This window comes from Carcharodon carcharias, chromosome 29 (assembly GCF_017639515.1).
Source record: "Carcharodon carcharias isolate sCarCar2 chromosome 29, sCarCar2.pri, whole genome shotgun sequence".
In the NCBI taxonomy this organism is placed as follows: domain Eukaryota; kingdom Metazoa; phylum Chordata; class Chondrichthyes; order Lamniformes; family Lamnidae; genus Carcharodon; species Carcharodon carcharias.
The window spans coordinates 3,730,725-3,750,761 of record NC_054495.1 but is presented as its reverse complement, the minus strand read 5'-3'; the positions used below and the strand labels follow the sequence as shown (position 1 = coordinate 3,750,761).

Below are 20,037 nucleotides of genomic sequence, written 5' to 3'. Positions count from 1 at the left end.
TCTTATTAATCCCATTTCAGTACACATTACTAAATAGCCTGTTCCCGGGCAGGTTCTGGAATGTATTGCTCTAAAATACAATCCCCGATGCACTCTACAAATTCGTCTTTCATGTTACGCCTGCCATTCAATTTGTCCAGTCAATACGCAGATTAAAATCACCCATTTCTATTGTAGCACCCTTCTTACACATCTGCATTATTTCCAGATTTATACTTTGTTCTACAGTGAGGCAACTCTTTGGGGGGCCTATAGACAACTCCCCTTGCTATTCCTTATTTCCACTCAAACTGATTCCACATCACGATCTGTTGCACCTATATCACTGCTCAACACCACACTGATACCTTCCTTTATGAACAAAGCTAACCCATCTCCTTTGCTTTTTTGCTATTCTTCTGGAACATTGAATACCCTTGAATATTGAGTTCCCAGTCTTGGTCACCCTGCAACCATGTCTCTGTAATAGTTATCAAGTCACATTCATTTATTTCTATTTGTGCCATTATCTCATCCGTCTTGTTACAAATGCTGCCTGCATTGTTAAAGAGCCCTAAGCTTTGACATTTCACCATTATTACTCATTCTGGTTCTAATTTCTGCTGCACTCTTCTGCTTTTATTTTCTGCCCCTTCATGTCACGCTTTGATTATCATTCGTCTCTTCACTATCCTGCACCTCTGCTGTCTCGTTTCTTTTTGATTTTTTAAACTTCACTTTTAAACTTGAACTGAAGCCTCCCTATGCAATTAATTGCATAGATATTTCAATGATGGGCTGAACGGCCTTCCTGTGCTGTAATATTTTACAGTAAAACTGGAATCTGAATGTCTGTGTATTTTAAATAAAGAGGGAAGGTGGACTGACTGCTGGATCTCAGTCAGCCTAAGTTACTAACCGCACCCTGAACCCTGCTCTTTGAACGGAGGTTCAGTGAGAATTTAGATCCAATAACAGACGCTGCTTTATTAGCGGAAGAGACAGGCCAGTGGGCCAATCACAGCTTTGCCTTTCTCACCAATCGAAGGTGAAGTTTCGTCACCTCATTACTTATTGTTCATTTATTATTGGTGGACAGACTAATGATTAGCATAGACAGTTTGTGGATTGAGTGCGTTTGTTCAGTTCTAGTAGTTGTTGCATTGAAAGGTCAGAGATTGAAGCTGTTTAGGGATGGTGGACAGGCTGTTTGAGTGTCAAGGTGAGAGCCTGATTCAGGTTGGCGGGGTTCTGGGAACTCTTCCGGGCTTTGGCTCTGTTTGAGATTATGTCGGGTATCTATGGCCCTGTTGCACAATCTGGACACTCTTGTGGCCTCTCAAGCTAATTAACATCCAGTGTCAGATGACAGTGACTTAGGGGGAAAAACACAATAGAGCAAGTTTTTACCCAAAATGGAGCGTGTTGATAAAATACACCTGGTCTGTTTCTCTTTTCTCTCCTCAGTTGCTAACGACTGTTTTCTCAGTCCTCAGCCGTCAAGTTTCTAATTGACCTGTGCTTTTTCCAGTTACGAAGGAGTTGCAGACCGTTCGCCCAAGACTTTACAGCTGGCCACGGGTTTGGAGTGATGTGCTGGTGAGCCGGGTGAGCAAGGAGAAATGTCTGGATAAGTGTAAGTGAGAGCCAGGGGGTTTGTTATTCGGCATTCTGGCTCTGGTGTCGAGGTTTCGGTTGGGGTTGCACTCCCCAGCTCCGGGCAGGAAACCCCTGTGGGTTACGGTACTGATAATAGTGAATTCGAAGTCATACGGACTTGAAATGTTAACTGTTTCTCTCTTCACAGATACTGCCAGATCAGCTGAGTCATTCTAGCATTTTCTCTTTTTATTTTTGATTTCCAGCATTCACAGTATTTTGCTTTTATTTTACTGTTTTCATATAGTGTTGAATATCTATGGCCTGGTTGTTACCTTTGGACCTGGGTTGGCCTTTTGGTGCAGGGTCTCAGTGGGCTGAAGACTCCCCTCTTTCTTCCCCTGCTGATCATGTGCGCATTCATCAATTTTTAATTGATGTGTGTTTCATCCCTGGGGAGGGTATGGAAGTTCAGAGTCATTGTCAAGAGTGACGGAGATTGAGGGGCGACTTGATAGAAGTTTACAATATTATGAGTAGCATGAACAGAGTAGATAGAAGCTTTTTCCCAGGGTGGAAGAGTCAATTACTAGGGGACATAGATTTAAGGTGAGAGGAGAAAACTATAGAGGAGATGTGCGGGGCAAGTTTTTTACGCAGAGGGTAGTGACTGTCTGGAATTCGCCTGCCAGAGGAGGTGGTGGAAGCAGGTACGATAGTGGTGTTTAAGAGGCAGCTTGACAAATACATGAAGAGGATGGGAATTGAGGGATATGGACCCTGGAAGTGCAAAATGTTTTAGTTGATGGGCAATATGATCGGCGCAGGCTTGGAGGGCCTGTTCCTCTGCTGTACTTTTCTTTGTTTTTGTTCTTGTTCTTTGAACCACAACAGTTGAACATTGCTGAGCTGAGCTTGGAGAGGCAGGCAGATAATCTGGAGGATTGGAAGTGAGAGCAAGGAGGGTTATTGTTGGGGCTTTGCAAGGTGGATTTCTGGGCAGGGGGGGTTGCCAGGAAACTCCTGAGAGTTCCGAAACTGTTTGGTATAGTGTTCGATATCGAAGGCCCAGCTGTGGGATTTGGACATCCAGTGGTCCCTCCGCACAGAGGTTAAATGTGCTGAAGTGCCCCTTTGAGGAATTCCACAGATTTCCCATCACGGTTGGACTGGATGACGGGTCTCCCCATTGTAGTCTGATCTGATGATAAACCTCCCCAGCTCTTGCTTGGTCTCTGCTCCAGCTGCCAACAACGGTTGTTAGTTTCTTTGGAGAGTGACCAGTGGTTCCCACCCTGTTTTCACCTGCTCCGATGCGACATAGAATCACAGAATCTCTCCGTGCAGAAGAGGCCCTTCAACCCATCGAGTCTGCATCGACATCTGAGAAACACCTGACGTACCTACCTAATCCCATTTACCAGCACTTGGCCCATAGCCTTGAATGTTATGACATGCCAAGTGCTCATCCAGGTACTTTGTAAAGGATGCGAGGCAACCCGCCTCCACCACCCTCCCAGGCAGCGCATTGCATTCCAGATCGTCACCACCTTCTGGGTCAAAAAGATTTTCCTCACATCCCCCCCTAAACCTCCTGCCCCTCTCCTTGAACTTATCCCCCTTGTGACTGACCCTTCAACTAAGGGGAACAGCTGCTCCCTATCCACCCTGTCCATGCCCCTCATAATCTTGTACACCTCGATCAGGTAACCCCTCAGTCTTCTCTGCTCCAATGAAAACAACCCAAGTCTATCTAACCTCTCTCCATAACTTAAATATTTAATCCCAGGCAACATCCTGGTGAATCTCCTCTGCACCCCCTCCAGTGCAATCACATCCTTCCTATAACGTGGCAACCAGAACTGCACACAGTACTCCAGCTGTGGCCTCACCAAGGTTGTATACAACTCCAGCATGACCTTCCTACTTCTGTAATCTATGCCTCGATTGATAAAGGCAAATGTCCCATATGCCTTTTTCACCACTAACATGCCCCTCTGCCTTTAGAGATCTATGGACCACACGCCAAGGTCCCTTTGTTCCTCAGAACTTCCTAGTGTCATGCCATTCATTGAAAACTACCTTGTCAAATTACTCCTTCCAAAGTGTATCATCTCACACTTTTCAGGGTTAAATTCCATCTGCCACTGATCTGCCCAAGTCTATATTTTCCTGTAGCCCAAGACGCTCAACCTCACTGGCCAATCTTTGAGTCGGAGGGAATCAGGAAAAGGAACAACAGGATGGGTAAAGGTAATGAACGCGTCTGTGTTTGAAAAACACAATACAGGAAATATTTGCCCAAAATATATAAAATGCACAGAATGTAATTTTCAATGAATTGTCATTGGAGGCATGGAAAATCTGCTGCTTGTGCCCCCTTGCTCACTGCTGCTGACTGTTCACACATGCCCAGACTTCAGGTTTCTGATTGAAATGTGCTTCTTCCAGTTTTACAGGTTCGCCAGTTACCTCTCCTTCCAAAGAACCATATTCACCATTTACTGCAGGAGTTAAATGGTCAGACAGAGAGGAAGGCAGAGGACAATCTCTGCAACGGTATGGGAGCAAGGAGGTTTGAGTCCCAGGGCTTTGTGCTGGGCCGTGAGGTCGGCATCCTTTGGGGATGGTTGCGGCTCAGGTGCAGAAAATTCAATTTGGATTTTGGTGCTTTTTTAAAAATCCAGTGTAGGACTTCAATGGTTGGTCCTGGAATGGCTTCCCCAGTTCTTGCTCTGTCTCCTCTTGAGCTGCCAACAGCAGCTGTTGCAGTTTCTTTGGAAAGAGATGAGTGGTTCCCATCCTGGTTTCAGCAGCTCTGAAGTGGTAAAGAATGAGTGAGAATCAGGAAAAGGATAAACGGGACAGGTGAAGATAATGACTATCCTGGTCCACTATGTGCCTCTTCCCAGCGTATGAGTTACAGTTGCAGTAAATATTTCTACACACAACAGTGGATGCAGGTTTAATGTTGTAGCTGGAGGTTAATGTTGGGAGACGGAACTCCTGTGGGCTCTCAAGCTGATTGATATCCAGTGTCAGAGATCTGAATATAACGGTAACTTAGGAGGGAAATCTAGAAAAACACAATATAGCAAGTGTTTACCCAGAGTAGAGAGTGCTAATAAAATACAGGTCTGTTTCTCTTTTCTCCCCTCCGTTGCTAATGACCATTTGCACAGTCCTCATCAAGTTTCTAATTGATGTGTGTTTCTTCCAGCTACGAAGGAGTTTCAGACCGTTCGCCCAAGATTTTTCAGCTGGCCACAGGTTTCGAGTGACATGCTGGTGAGCAAGGAGAAATGTCTGGATAAATGTAAGTGAAAGCCAGAGGGTTGTTATTCAGTATTCTGGCCTTGGCGTTGAGGTTTGGATTGGGGCTCGACCCCCCCAGGGCAGGAAACCCCTATGGGTTATGGCACTGTTTGATATAGTGAACTCGGCAGAAGAGTCATACAGACTTGAAATGTTAACTGTTTCTCTCTCCACATACGCTGCCAGACCTCCTGCATCATTCCAGCATTTTCTCTTCTTATTTCATATTTCCAGCATTCACAGTACTTTGCTTTTATTTTACTGTTTTGACAGTGTTGAATATCTATGGCCTGACTGTTATCTTTGTACCTGGGTTGACCTTAGGGCACAGGTTCTCAATGGGCTGAAGACTCCCCTCTTTCTTTCCCACTTTCTTCCCTGGCTGATGATGGGTGCATTCAACAGCCAACAGATTTCTCATTGATGTGTGTTTCATCCAACAGCAGAGGAGTTTCTGACAGATCCTTGGGGATGGCATGGAAGTTCTGAATCATTGTCAAGTGAACTACAAGAAGTGAACATTCCAGGGGTGAGCTTGGAGAGGCAGGCAGATGATCTGGAGGATTGTAAGTGAGAGCAAGTTGTTGTTGGGGCTCTGCAAGGTGGAGTTCTTGGGGTAGGCTGGGTTGCCAGGAAACTCTTGTGGGTTCTGACACTTCTTGGTATAGTGTTCAATATTCAAGGCCCGGCTGTGGGATTTGGACAAAGGGCGATCCCTCCACACGGGCTGAATGCACTGAAGTGCCCCTTCTTTATGAAATTCCACAGGTCTGACGGCCCTCTCCTATCCTGGTCCGATCCAGTGATGGGCTTCCCTTGTAGTGGTCTGTCCTGGTGATAAACCCCCCCAGCTCCTGCTAGGTATCCTCTCCAGCTGCCAACAGCAGCTGTTGCAGTTTCTTTGGATTGACAAGTGGTTCACATCCTGATTTCACCTGCTCCAAAGTGGGAGAGAGTCTGAGATATTCAGGAAAAGGAACAACAGGATGGGTCAAGGTAGTGAAGGTGTCTCTTCCAGAAAAACACAATACAGGAAGTATTTGCCCAAAATAGGGAGTGTTGGTAAAACGCACAGAACATAATTCGCAATGTATTGACATTGGAGGCATGGAAAATCTGCTGTTTGTGCCCCCCTCATCCACTGATGCTGACTGTTCGCACATTGCCCAGTCTTCAGGTTTCTGATTGACATGTGCTTCTTCCAGTTTTACAGATTCGCCAGATGCCTCTCCTTCAAAAGGGCCATATTCACCAGTTACTGCAGGAGTTGAATGGTCAGACAGAGATAAAGGCACAGGACAATCTCTACAATGGTAAGGGAGCAAGGATTCAAATTTAGTACCAAGGCTTTGTGCTGTGCCTTGTGGATGGGGTCCTTTGGGGTTGGGTGGGGCACTGGTGCAGTAATTACCTTTTGGACTTGGTGTTCTTTTTCAAATCCACTGTTGGATTTCAGTGGTTGGCCCTGGTGTTGGCTTTGGTCATGGGATGGCTTCCCCAGCTCTTGCTCTGTCTCCTCTTGAGCTGCCAACGCAACTGTTGCAGTTTCTTTGGAAAGAGACGAGTGGTTCCCATCCTGGTTTCAGCAGCTCTAAAGTGGTAAAGAACTAGTGAGAATCAGGAAGAAGATAAACAGGGCAGGTGAAGATAATGACTATCCTGGTCCACTGTGTGCCTCTTCCTAGCGTATGGGTTACAGTTGTAGTAAATATTTCTATGCACAATAGTGGATGCAGGTTTAATGTCGTAGCTGCAGGTTAATGTTGGGGAACAACACAGAACTGTGCACCCAGTCTGGGAGGGAAGGAGAACTCTGGAAACTCCTGTAGTCTTTCATGTAAATTGATATCCAGTGTCAGTATCTGAAATATAGTAAAGTGACTTAGGAGGGAAATCAGGAAAAACACAACCAAGCAAGTGTTTACTCTAGAATAGAGAGCACTGATAAAATGCACAGGATAGAATTTCCATGTACTGTTGGAGGGATAGAAATGCTGACATGCTCCACCCCTCCCAACCCCCAGCCAATTGGTTTCTGATTGATATGTGCTTCTTCCAACAGCAGAGGAGTTTCTGATGGATACCTCGGAGACAGGCTTACTTTTTGAGTTATTGTCAAGCAAGCCACAATCATCGAATGAAGCAGGGGTGAGCTTGGAGAGGGAGGCAAATAATCTAGATCATTGTAAGTGAGAGCAAGGAAGGCTGTCCTCGGGGCTCTGGGACTATGGGCTCTGGAAGGGGGCTGGGACCTCGATGCAGGCAACCCATGGGGGGATGCTGTTTCTTGCAGTCTCGGATAAATATGGGCTTACTGTTGCTCTTGACTGGGGCAACCGCTAGGTGTAGGAGGCAAGTGGGCTGGAAAGCCTCACCTTTCTGTAGTTCCATGGGTCTTCTGTCCCAGCATGATGTCATGGCGAGTCTTGTTTTATGCCCCCCCACCATTCCCACATCCCACTCTCCCCATCTTGGTGTACCCCAGTGGCAGTTCTCCCATCCCCAGTGATGGATGCCCCTCAACCCACCAACTTGTTCCATTGTGACCCGAGACCCAGTAATGGATCTCTCCTCTCCCCCGTCATGGTGTGATCCAGAGACGGGTCCCTCTGCCCCTGTCCTGGTGTGACCCAGTCATGGGTCTCTTTCCCCCACCCCCCTCACTTCCTGGTGTGACCCAATGTTGGGCTTCTCTCCACCTCTGTCCCGGTGTGACCCAGTGATGGGTCACCCCAGCTTTTACTGTGTCAAATCTCGAGCAGTCAACGGCAGTTGTTGCACTTTCTTTGGGAGGTGTGAGAAACCCTTTTTACCACTTCAGAGCAGCTGAAATCAAGGAGTGAGTGAGAATCAGAAAAAGGATCAGCAGGACATGTCAAAATAATGACTATCCTCGTCCACAATGTGCCTGTTGCCAAGGTGTGGGTTGCTGTTGGGGTTTTTGTTTCCAAACACGATAGTGGGGACCTGTTTAATGTGACAGCTGGAGGTTAATGTTGAGGACAACACAGAACTGTACATTCAGTCCAGGAGGGAAAGAGCACTCTGGAAACTCTTGTAGTGTCTCAAGCTGATTGATATCCAGTGCCAGATATCTGAAATATAGATAAGAGACTTAAGAGGGAATTCAGGAAAATCACAGCAGAGCAAGTGTTTATCCAGAATACAGAATGCTGATAAAATGCACAGGATAGAATTCCCAATATACTGTCTTTGGAGAGATTGAAAAGGGCTTTGTTCTCCACAACTGCCAACTGTTTCCACATTACCCCATTACTCTAACAAAAATGTTTTAATTGACCTGTGCTGCTTCTATTAGCAGTTAAGTTTCTGGCAAATTCATTGAGACTACATGGCATTTCTGAGTCGAGCTGGTAGAAAGCATTGACTGATTCAGAAGGCAATGTGGAACATGCGGATGAGGTTACGTTAGAGCAAGAGAATCTGTGTGGGACTCTGGGATGAGGCTAAGACACGTGTCAGAACTCTGGGAAGGCTTGGATCCCATCTGCAGAAAACTCCAGTGATATCGTGTCAGATATCTATGGCCTGGCTGTCGGCTTTGAAACTGGAGGCAACTCCTCAATGCAAGGACTCGATGAGCTGAGGAGCTCCTCTGTCTAGTTCCATGGACCGCCCATACTGGTCTGACCCAGTGGCAGGTCTCACTGAGCTGGCAAGACCCAATTAAATCCACCCCAACTCTTGCTGTGTCTCCTCTCGAGCTGCCAACAGTGGTGGTTGGAGTTTCTTTGGAAAGAGATGAGTGGTTCCCATCCTGGTTTCAGATGCTCTGAAACAATAGAGAATCAGACAAAAGATCAACAAGACATGTCAATGTAATGACTATCCTCTTCCACACTGTGCATCTTCCCAGCGTATGGGTTACTGTTGGGGTAAATGTTTCCACAAAATAGTGGGGCAGGTTTAATGTAGAAGCTAGGGGCAACACAGAGCTGTATCCTCAGTCTGGGAAGGAAACGGGACTCTGGAAACTCCTGTGGGCTCTCAAGCTGATTGATATCCAGTGCCATATATCTGAAATATAGATAAGTGACTTAGGAGGGAGTTTAGATAAAACACAATCGAGCAAGTGTTCACCCAGAATAGAGAGTGGTGATAGAATTACTATATACTGCCATTGGAGAGATTGAAAAGCGCTTTATTCTCCACAACTGCTGTTTCCACATTACCCGAACAAAATTGACCTGTGTTTCTTCCATTAGCAAATGAGTTTCCGACAGATTCCTCGAGACTACATGGTAGTTCTAAGTCGAGCTGGTGGAAAGTGCTGACTGATTCAGATGACAGCTCAGAAGACAACGTGGAACATGTGGATGAAGGTAAGTTAGAGTAAGAGGAGCTGTTGTGTGACTCTGGGATGGGACGAAGGCACTTGTGTTCGGGCTCTGGGAGGGGCTGTGTCCCACCTGCAGGAAACACCTGTGGATTCTGACACTGTTTGATATTGCATCAGCTGTCTGTGGCCTGGCTGTCAGCTTTGGACTTGAGGGCGAGTCCTCAATGCAAGGGGTCAATGGGCTGAGGAGCTCCTCTGTCTAGTTCCATGGACCTCCCATCCTGGTCTGACCTGGTTCAGGCGTCACTGTCCTGCCACAACGTGGAGCTGGGCCTGCTGGTCATGCCACAACAGTGTCAGGCCTCCATCGTCCTGCCGTGACCCAACAGCAGGCCTCCCTCGTCGTGGCGTTACCCAGTGCTAGTTCTACTGCAGCCCTCCCCGATGACAACACAGAGCTATACACAGAGTCAGTTACCCTTCTGGGAGGGAAGGTGGAGTCTGGAAACTCCTGTGGGCTCTCAAACTGATTGATATCCAATGCCATATATCTGAAATATAGATAAGTGACTTAGGAGGGAGTTTAGGTAAAACACAATCGAGCAAATGTTCACCCAGAATAGAGAGTGGTGATAGAATTACTAATATACTGCCATTGGAGAGATTGAAAAGCGCCTTATTCTCCACAACTGTTAACTGTTTCCACATTACCCGAACAAAATTGACCTGTGTTTCTTCCATTAGCAAATGAGTTTCCGACAGATTCCTCGAGACTACATGGTAGTTCTAAGTCGAGCTGGTGGAAAGTGCTGACTGATTCAGATGACAGCTCAGAAGACAACGTGGAACATGTGGATGAAGGTAAGTTAGAGTAAGAGGAGCTGTTGTGTGACTCTGGGATGGGACGAAGGCACTTGTGTTCGGGCTCTGGGAGGGGCTGTGTCCCACCTGCAGGAAACACCTGTGGATTCTGACACTGTTTGATATTGCATCAGCTGTCTGTGGCCTGGCTGTCAGCTTTGGACTTGAGGGCGAGTCCTCAATACAAGGGGTCAATGGGCTGAGGAGCTCCTCTGTCTAGTTCCATGGACCTCCCATCCTGGTCTGACCTGGTTCAGGCGTCACTGTCCTGCCACAACGTGGAGCTGGGCCTGCTGGTCATGCCACAACAGTGTCAGGCCTCCATCGTCCTGCCGTGACCCAACAGCAGGCCTCCCTCATCGTGGCGTTACCCAGTGCTAGTTCTACTGCAGCCCTCCCCGATGACAACACAGAGCTATACACAGAGTCAGTTACCCTTCTGGGAGGGAAGGTGGAGTCTGGAAACTCCTGTGGGCTCTCAAACTGATTGATATCCAATGCCATATATCTGAAATATAGATAAGTGACTTAGGAGGGAGTTTAGGTAAAACACAATCGAGCAAATGTTCACCCAGAATAGAGAGTGGTGATAGAATTACTAATATACTGCCATTGGAGAGATTGAAAAGCGCCTTATTCTCCACAACTGCTAACTGTTTCCACATTACCCGAACAAAATTGACCTGTGTTTCTTCCATTAGCAAATGAGTTTCCGACAGATTCCTCGAGACTACATGGTAGTTCTAAGTCGAGCTGGTGGAAAGTGCTGACTGATTCAGATGACAGCTCAGAAGACAACGTGGAACATGTGGATGAAGGTAAGTTAGAGTAAGAGGAGCTGTTGTGTGACTCTGGGATGGGACGAAGGCACTTGTGTTCGGGCTCTGGGAGGGGCTGTGTCCCACCTGCAGGAAACACCTGTGGATTCTGACACTGTTTGATATTGCGTCAGCTGTCTATGGCCTGGCTGTCAGCTTTGGACTTGAGGGCGAGTCCTCAATACAAGGGGTCAATGGGCTGAGGAGCTCCTCTGTCTAGTTCCATGGACCTCCCATCCTGGTCTGACCTGGTTCAGGCGTCACTGTCCTGCCACAACGTGGAGCCGGGCCTGCTGGTCATGCCACAACACAGTGTCAGGCCTCCATCGTCCTGCCGTGACCCAACAGCAGGCCTCCCTCGTCGTGGCGTTACCCAGTGCTAGTTCTACTGCAGCCCTCCCCGATGACAACACAGAGCTATACACAGAGTCAGTTACCCTTCTGGGAGGGAAGGTGGAGTCTGGAAACTCCTGTGGGCTCTCAAACTGATTGATATCCAGTGCCATATATCTGAAATATAGGTAAGTGACTTAGGAGGGAAATTAGGCAAAACGCAATAGAGCAAGTTTTTACTCAGAATAGAGTGCGCTGATAAAATGCACAGGATAGAATTCCCAATATACTGTTCAAGGAGAGCTGGAATTACTGCCTTATTTGTCTCTCCCACACCTCTACTGCTCATGGCCATTTGCACAATACCTAGCCATCAGGTTTCTGATTGACATGTGCTTCTTCCAATTACAGTGGATCTTCAAATGATTCCCTCTATATTGCACATAAAGCCACATGAACTGAGTGATATGGGGGTGAGAGAGATAAAGAATTATCATTTGGATGAAGGTAAGTGAGAGCAAGTTGGGTTATGTAGTGTTCTGGTCATGGTGTCAGGTTTTGGATTGGGGCTGGAAGCCTGGCGCAGGAAATACCTGTTGGTTATATCACTGTCTGATATAGTCTCTCATATCTCTTCTTTGGACCTGGGTGGGCCTCATGGCACAGGGTCTCAATGGGCTGAAGCTTCCCCTGTTTTCTGCAATTTCATGGACCTCCAATCCTGGTGACCCAACGACAGGCCTCCAGGGCTCTTATATGTCTCATCTCCAACTGTTGCAGTTTCTTTGGAAAGAGATGAGCAGTTGCTATCCTGATTTTAGCTGTTCCTAAGCAGTAAAGAGGAAGAGAGAATGACAGGATAGGTCGTAGTTATGACTATCCTGGTCCACAATGTGCCTCTTCCCAGGGTGTAGGTTACTGTTGGGAGTAAATCTTCCACATCCTGTATGGGGGCAGGTTTAATGTGACAGCTGGAGGTTAATGTTGGGGGACAACATAGAACTGCACAGCCGTCAGTTACCCTCTGGAGAGAAGGAGGATTTTGGAAAATCCTGTAGGGGCTCAAACTGACATTTTTACTTTATTTGTTCATGAGATGTGAGCCTCGATGTCAAGACCAGCTTTTGTTGCCCATCCCTAATTGCCCTTAAACTGAGTGGCTTGCTAGGTCATTTCAGGGGCAATTAAGATCTGGGTCTGGTTTCTCACAAGTCAGATTAGGTAAGGGTGACAAATTTTGTTCCCTAAAGGACATTAGTGTGCCAGATTCTGACAACAGTTGTCAGGGTCACCATTACTGAGACTAGCTTTATATTCCAGATTCATTAATTGAATTCCATCAGCTGCCATGGTGGGATTGGAACCGTTGTTCCCAGAGCATCAGCCTGGGCCACTGGATTATTAGTCCAGTGTCAGTACCACTACATCACCATCTCTCCCAATGTCTAGTGTCAGAAATATGAAAAATAGATAACAGCGACTTAGAAGGGAAATCATGAAAAGCACCTGTTTACCCAGAATGGAGAGTGTTGATAAAATACAGAGGATAGAATTCCCAATATACCGTTGTTAGAGGGATTGAAAACCTGCCTTGTTCTCTACAATTGCCAACTGTTTCCACACTTCCCAGCCAACAGCTTTCTAATTGGCATGTGCTTCTTCCATTCTGACAGATTCGAGTTGGGGGGAAGAGTCAACCGATTCAGAGTTCGGCTCAGATAGCAAGGAGGAACATCTTGATAAATGTAAGTGAGAGTAAAAGGAGCTGTTGTGGATTGTGAGCAGGGGTTGTGCCATGAGCATCGCAGTCTGTGGCTGGACCCCCCGTGCAGGAAACTCCTATATGTTGCCATGATGTTTGATAAAGTGTTAGTTATCTGTAATGTTGATAGTAAGGGCGTCTGGTCAATGGAAACCCCTAAAATGATGATGCTGAGGTATTAATTTATGGTAATGTCATGGGGAGATTGTTATATACTCTCTTGTTGGAGATGGTCATTGCCTGGCAGTTGTGAGGCATGAATGTTACTTGCCACTTATTAGCCCAAGCCCAAATGTTATCCAGGACTTGTTGTATATGGACATGGGCTATTTCAGTATCTGAGGACTAAAATGGTACTAAATGGTACTAAACACTGCAATAATCAAACAAATGTTGAGGACTTCCTGGGACACACTCTCGCTATATCATTGTGCCGAAATGTGTGGTGGGTCTGGACATATCCAGGTATGGGGTATTGGCTGATGAGTATGATTCTGAGGCTATGACTGTGACAGGCTGTTACTTGACTAGTCTATGGAACAGCTCTCTTTTGGCACAAGACCCAGATGATACTGTTACGGACGGGGGTGGAGGGGAGGCTTAATTTAAACCGCATTGATTTCTCCTCTCGCCACCATCCATAAACATTGTGTTTCGATTTGCTTCGGTTGTTTTTAAGTGGTGTCGTATTAGGTTTTTGTGTGATCCAATTACTATTAATAACCCCACAGCCACCTCTAGACAGGACGAACCCAAAAGTTAGTTTATTTACACAGCAGGGGGGTTGCAACTTAGTCCCCTTTGCATTCATACAGTAAAAGAGGGATAGAGAAAAGAAAGATTTACAGTGCAGAGACCAGGAAAAAAGAAATGGTGTTTCACACGGGTTTCAGAGTCCAGAATCAACGCCCAGTGAGGTAGTCCTTCACGGAGATTGGCAGGCTGAAAACTGATGTTGTTTAAATCACATAATGAGATAGGCACATGGAAATGAATCAGTCTTGTAGGTGATAGTACAGCAGTATAGCAAAAAAAGTGTAGATGTGGCTAGTTATTCAACCTGGGCAAAGCTCCTTTTCTATGTTGCTGCTAGGACGATGGTAAAAGATCAGACTGACTTTTGCAGTACAGCAAGGCAATATTACTGGTTACACAAACTAGAGGTCCATGTCACGACTTCCACCTCTTCAGTATCTTAGACAAAGGTTGTGCATCCCACATCTGGGTTCCCAAGATGGTTAAATGTCTCAACCATTAAGAATTGAAAGGAAGGTGGCGGAGCCCTTTGTCCTACCAGACGATCAGACTCCGGTTGGCCAACCTGGCTTATGAAATGCAGATGGCCTTTGTGTAGCTCTCTTTGAATTTGGTCTGTGCAGCCCACAATGTGTTGTTGGTGTCTCTTTGGAGGTAAGGAGGTGCAAGTTTCTTTGGAACTGCCAGATAGCTCCTTTTGTTCAGGTTCAGATTCAGCAATTTTAAAAGGTCTTTGTCCAGATTTTAAGATTTTAGAAATCGCCAAGAGGATATCTTTTTTTAAAAAAAAATATCCAGGGTGAGATCTTAGGCCCTTCGCTGTACTGATGAGAATTTTGCAGGGTCAACTTGCCATGGTGTACCTTTGACACCTCTGGTGCCTAGTTTGGTGCCAGGTGGTCCAGCTGCTTTTATTTTTCATCGCAATTTGATGAAACTGAATGGCTTGCTAGAACAATAGATAACAACTTTAAAAATAGGAGCAGAAGCAGTCCATTTGACCTCTCAAACTTGCTCTGCCATTGAATAAGATAATAGCTAATTTGATTGTGGCCTCGAGTTCACTTGTCTGCTTGCCTGCCCATCCCACATAACACTGGACATCCTTGCAGACCAGTAAAACTGTCTAATTCATATATTCAATGACCCTGCCTCCGGGTAGAGAATTCCAAAGATTAACGACGCTCCAAAAGAAGAAATTTCTCATCTCCTGTTGTCTTAATTCCCTGTGAGGAGAAAAAAAACCTCCCAGCATCTACTATCAAGTGTCCTCAGAATCTTGCATGTTTAAATAAGATCACCTCTCATTCACTCCAATGAGTATAACCTGCTCAACCTTCCCTCATTAGACAACTCCTTCATCTCAGGAATCAATCTAATGGACCTTCTCTGAATTGCTTCCACTGCAAGTAGATCCTTTCATCAGGGACAGGAGGGGGGTTTATTTAAACAGCAGTAATTTCTCTTTGCACCACATATCCTTAAACAGAGAGGTGTTTTTATTTGCTTTCCCCCTTTCATAAGCAATGGCGTATTTCCCAACCCCTTGGGAGGAAGGTTGCAACGTAGCCTTTGCATTCATACAGTAAAAGAGGGATAGAGAAAAAGATTTACAGTGCAGAGACCACAGAGAAAAGAAGTGGTGTTTCACATGGGTTCCAGAGTCTGGAAACAGTGTCCAGTGAGGTAGTCCTTCACAGAGGTTAGTGGGCTGAAAACTGTACACGTAGTACAGAATCCCAGCTGAAACAGTATAGATGGGACCAGATATTCAACCCAGGCAGAGCTCCTTTTCTGTGAGGCAGCTTGTAGGATGGTAAAATGGCTAACACGAGGATTCTCTGCTCCTCCAAGTGTATCCACAAGCTGGAGGGTAAGCAATTTTTGAATTCCTCCAACAATATCAACTCATGCAACCCTTCATAGGTATGTGGGATTCTTAAGGACCTTACCATCAGTCAAACGCAATTTTCTTTAGGAGTTCGAACTCTATGTAGGCTTGTGTTGGCTTCTTACGAGTGTTCCAGAATTGCTGGTGAGATGTCTTCGGGACTAACACTTAGGCACTTTGGATGGAAACCTTGGTCTGCTCATAATTCATGGACACATCAGGAGTCAGCATGGAGTAGACCTCTAGGGCTTTCCCTGACAGCTGCCCTTGAATTAAAAATGTCCAGAGATTCAATGGCCATTTTAACTATCCTGCCACCTTCTCAAAAGTGGTAAAAAAAACAACTTCACATCATTCTCTTCAAATTTGGGAATGAATCTAGCATACTTGAGGGCCTCATAGTGGTTTTGGGTTAAGGAAATAGGTGATGCTATCGGGCAGAGAGAGATTTTCCCTCGCAGCTTTCAGCTGTCTGGTCTCTCTTTCTCTCCCTTTGAGCTGCTAGCTCCATTTCTAATTTTCAGAGCTCTCCCTCTCTCTCTTTCCCTCTCCTGTGCTTCCCTTTCTCTTTCCTTAAATTCTAGCTGCATTCTGAGCTTTTCCAGCTAGAATTTGAAGGGGATTCAGAGTCATTGTTGAGCTATACATCTAACTGCTCTATTGGTAATGTGAGATCCAAATGTTCCACCAACAACTGGATCAGTTCATTTCTCTTCACTTTATGGGCAATTTTAACTGTACCTTCCTAGCCACAGCTTTCAGTTGCTTGGTGCTGAGGGCTGCTAAAGTTTCACCATTCAAATTTTCTTGCTTGACCCACACCTAAACGTCAAAATTGCAATTTTCTTAGCGTTAGGGAAAAAGAATTTGCTATGGCACGTTACTGGTGTTTCAAAATTTCCAGCCAATCAGTTTTTCCCTTTAACTTCCCTTTAAATATTTAGACTCTTTTAGATCAGATTTAGCTTGCGTCTTAATTTGGACTATGGTCAAATTCCAAGGGGTGATCCAGGATTTGAGTGCTCAATTTCTGTTACAGACAGAGATGGGGTTTATTTAAACAGCACTAATTTCTCCTCTCACCACCTGTCCATAAACAGAGGTATTTTTGATTTGCTTCCCCCTAAATAAGATGTATTTCCCAACTCTGTTTTGCTGTGATCCAAGTTCTATTAATAACCCCACAACAAACTCGAGATCAGATAAACTCAGAGTTAGTTTATTTGCACACTCTCAAAACACCGGAGGAGGATCGCTATGTTGCCTTTTGTGTGCTCATAGAGTAAAAAGGGTTAGAGAAAAGAAAGATTTATAGGGCAAAGACCATCGAGAAAAGAATTATTGTTTCATATGGATTCCAGAGTCCCAAATCGAGTCCAATGAGGTATTCCTTCACTGAGGTCAGCCGGCTGAAAGACTATGCTAGTTAATTCACTCTTCTGGTGTTATTGACTTCACACAATGAGGTACGCATGCAAAGATGAATCAGTCTTGGAGGTGATGGGCCAGGTTTTCAACCAGAGCAGAGATGCTTTTCTGTGAGGCTGCTTGTAGGATGGTAAACAGCAGACTGAGCTTGCAGTTCCACAAGGCAATATTATTGGTTTCACAAACTAAAGCTCCGTGTTACATGACTCCCAACTCTCCACATTGTTTTCGACAATGGATGTATGTCCTTTGTCTGGGTCCACAAAATGGTTAAATGTTTCAAACATTAACACTTGAAAGGAAGGCTGCGAGCCCCTTTGTCCTATAGATAAGTAAGACTCCAGTTGAACAACCTGGGTTATGAAATGCAGATGGCCTTTTTTTATATCGCTGTCTGAATTTGGTCTGTGGCTTTGCAGAGATAATGAGGTGCAAGTGTCTTCGATGCTGCCAGGTACTTCTTTTGTTTGCAGGTCACAGAGAGACATAGATTCAGCCATTGTAAAAGGTCTTTGTCCAGTTTTTAAAATTTTAGAAATAGCCATGAGGATATCTAGGTATATTTTATAAAAATGTACAGCGTGAGTGAGGTCTTAGCCCCCTCACATTTTAAGTAAAGAGACCAAAACAGTATGCAGCACTCCAGGTGTAGTCTCATCAATGCCCTGTACAGCTGTAGCAAGACTTCTCTACTTTTATGCTCCATCTCCCTTGCAATAAAAGCCGACATTCCATTTGCCTTCCTAATTCCATGCTGTACCTGCACACTAACTTTTTGTGATTCATGTATCAAGACACCCAGATCCCTCTGTACCATAGCATTCTGCAGTCCCTCTCCATTTAAATAATATTCTGATTTTCTAGTCTTTCTGCCAAAGTGGACAACCTCACATTTTCACACATTATACTCTGTCTACCATATGTTTGCCCACTCACTTAACCCATCGATATCCCTTTGCAGGCTTTTTGTGTCCTCCTTACACCTTGCTTTCCTATCTATCTTTGTATTCTCAACAGATTTGGCTACAATATATTTGGTCCCTTATCCAAGTCATTGGTATAGATTATAAATAGTTGAGGCCCCAGCACTGATCCCTGTGACATTCCACTAGTTACAGTTTGCGAATCTGAAAATTAATCACTTATCCTGACTGTTTCCTGTTAATATATTACACCTGACACCATAAGCTCTTATCTTGTGTAGTAACCTTTTTGTAGAACTTATCAAAGTCCAAAAAATCCAAATACACCCCTTTATCCACCCTGCTTGTTACATCTGCAAAAATCTTCAATAAATTTGTCACTTTTTTTCCTTTCAAAACCATGTTGATTCTGCTTCATTGTATTATTTTCTAAATGTCCTACCACAACTTAATTCATAATGGATTCCATCATTTTCCCAATAACAGAAGTTAACTAACTGGCCTATAGTTTCCAGTTTTCTGTTTCCCTCCTTTCTTGAATAGAGATGTTACATTTGCGTTTTTCCAATCCACTGGGACTTTCCAAAATCTAAGGAATTTTGGAAGATTAAAACCAATGCACCCACTGTATCTGCAGCTATCCTAGGATGCAGGCCACTAAGTCCAAGGGACTTGATAGCCTTTAGTCCCATTAGTTTTCCTCCTACTATGTCTCTAGTGATTTTCATTCCTCCCTTTGGCCCCATGATTTTCTTAATTACCCAGTCTCATCATCTTAAGGGCCAACATTTAATTTGACTCCTCTTCCATTTTATATAATTATAGACGTTTTTACTGTCTGTTTTATTTTTGTTGCTAGTTTACTCTCATTCTGATTTGACCCTCTTTTTCAAATCATTCTTTTCTGACTTTTACAGTCTTCCCAATCTTCTGGCCTACCCCTAATCAATGATACCATCCTTCACTTCTGTAGTTAGCCAGGGATGGTACATTCGTCCTCCCTCCCTCCCTCCCTAATAGTTCATAACTATCTCCTTAAATGTCTGCTTTTGCTTATCTACTCTTTTTTAACTATAATTTCCCAGTGCACTTTAGCTAATTATGTCTTCATACCTTTATTATTGTCTTCACTTAACTTTAAGACACTACTTTCAACCCAAGTTGCTCACCTTGAAACTGAATCTGAAATTCTGTTGTGTTATGACCATCTGTTTCTAGAGGGTCCTTTTACTATGAGATCATTAATTAATCCTGTGTCATTACGCATCACCTATTACCAGGTCTAATATAGTCTGTTCCCTGGTTGGTACCCAGGATGTATTGTTCTAAGAAATTGTCTCTACTACACATTATGAACTCATCCTCTATGCTACCTTTACCAAATTGATTAGTCTGATTTTGTGAAGGTTAAAATCACCGTTGATTACTCGAGTTTTTTACAAGTTCCCGTTATTTCTTGATTTAAACTCTATCCTACAGAGTAGCTATTGTTAAGGGGCCTATAAACTACTCCCACCAGAGACTTTTTTCCTTTGCTATTTCTTACCTCCACACAAATTGATTCTACATCTTCATCTTCTGAGCAAGAACATTTCTCATCACTGAACTGACCTCGTCCTTTATTGGCAGAGCTACCGCACCTGCTTTTCCTCTCTTATCTCTCCAAAATGTCAAATATCCATGCATATTCAGCCTTGGCTACTTTGCATTCACGTCTTTGTAATGGCTATTATACCCATGTATTTCTATTTGCGCTATCAATTGATCCATCCTGTTAAGAGTGCTGAATGCATTCAGATAAAGAGCCTGTCTTTACCATATTTTTTCTACTATGACCCTATTTGCTGGTGCACTCTTGAGTTTGTACCTTATATCCCTTCCTGTCACATGGTTATCATTACTCATTTCATTACCCTGTACTATTGCCTTGTCCTTTCTCTTAACTTTCTAAATCTCGCCGAACATTAACACTGCCCCTGCCTCCATCACTCACTATTTAGTTTAAAGCCCTCTCTACAGTCTGGCCCCAGCGCAGTTCAAGAGAAGCCTATCCCAAAGGTATAATTCTCCCT

The 20,037-nt window shown here is 44.6% G+C and overlaps 1 protein-coding gene across 3 annotated transcripts in view; it reads left to right on the top strand.

Moving 5' to 3' along the window:
• The first annotated feature begins 1,079 nt into the window (after window positions 1-1,079).
• The window catches only part of LOC121270969, a 34,524-nt gene continuing 15,566 nt past the window's right edge, over window positions 1,080-20,037 (top strand). The window contains exons 1-11 of one of the 3 annotated variants that reach the window (XM_041176644.1): window positions 1,080-1,201; window positions 1,511-1,615; window positions 4,799-4,894; window positions 5,337-5,459; window positions 6,099-6,206; window positions 6,956-7,078; window positions 9,120-9,236; window positions 9,938-10,054; window positions 10,756-10,872; window positions 11,617-11,712; window positions 12,879-12,950. In XM_041176644.1, coding sequence (XP_041032578.1) covers window positions 1,174-1,201; window positions 1,511-1,615; window positions 4,799-4,894; window positions 5,337-5,459; window positions 6,099-6,206; window positions 6,956-7,078; window positions 9,120-9,236; window positions 9,938-10,054; window positions 10,756-10,872; window positions 11,617-11,712; window positions 12,879-12,950 — 1,102 coding nt within the window. In that variant the 5' untranslated portion in view covers window positions 1,080-1,173. The remainder of the gene's footprint in view (window positions 1,202-1,510; window positions 1,616-4,798; window positions 4,895-5,336; window positions 5,460-6,098; window positions 6,207-6,955; window positions 7,079-9,119; window positions 9,237-9,937; window positions 10,055-10,755; window positions 10,873-11,616; window positions 11,713-12,878; window positions 12,951-20,037) is intronic. The other 2 variants (XM_041176645.1, XM_041176646.1) reach the window with 2 other exon arrangements.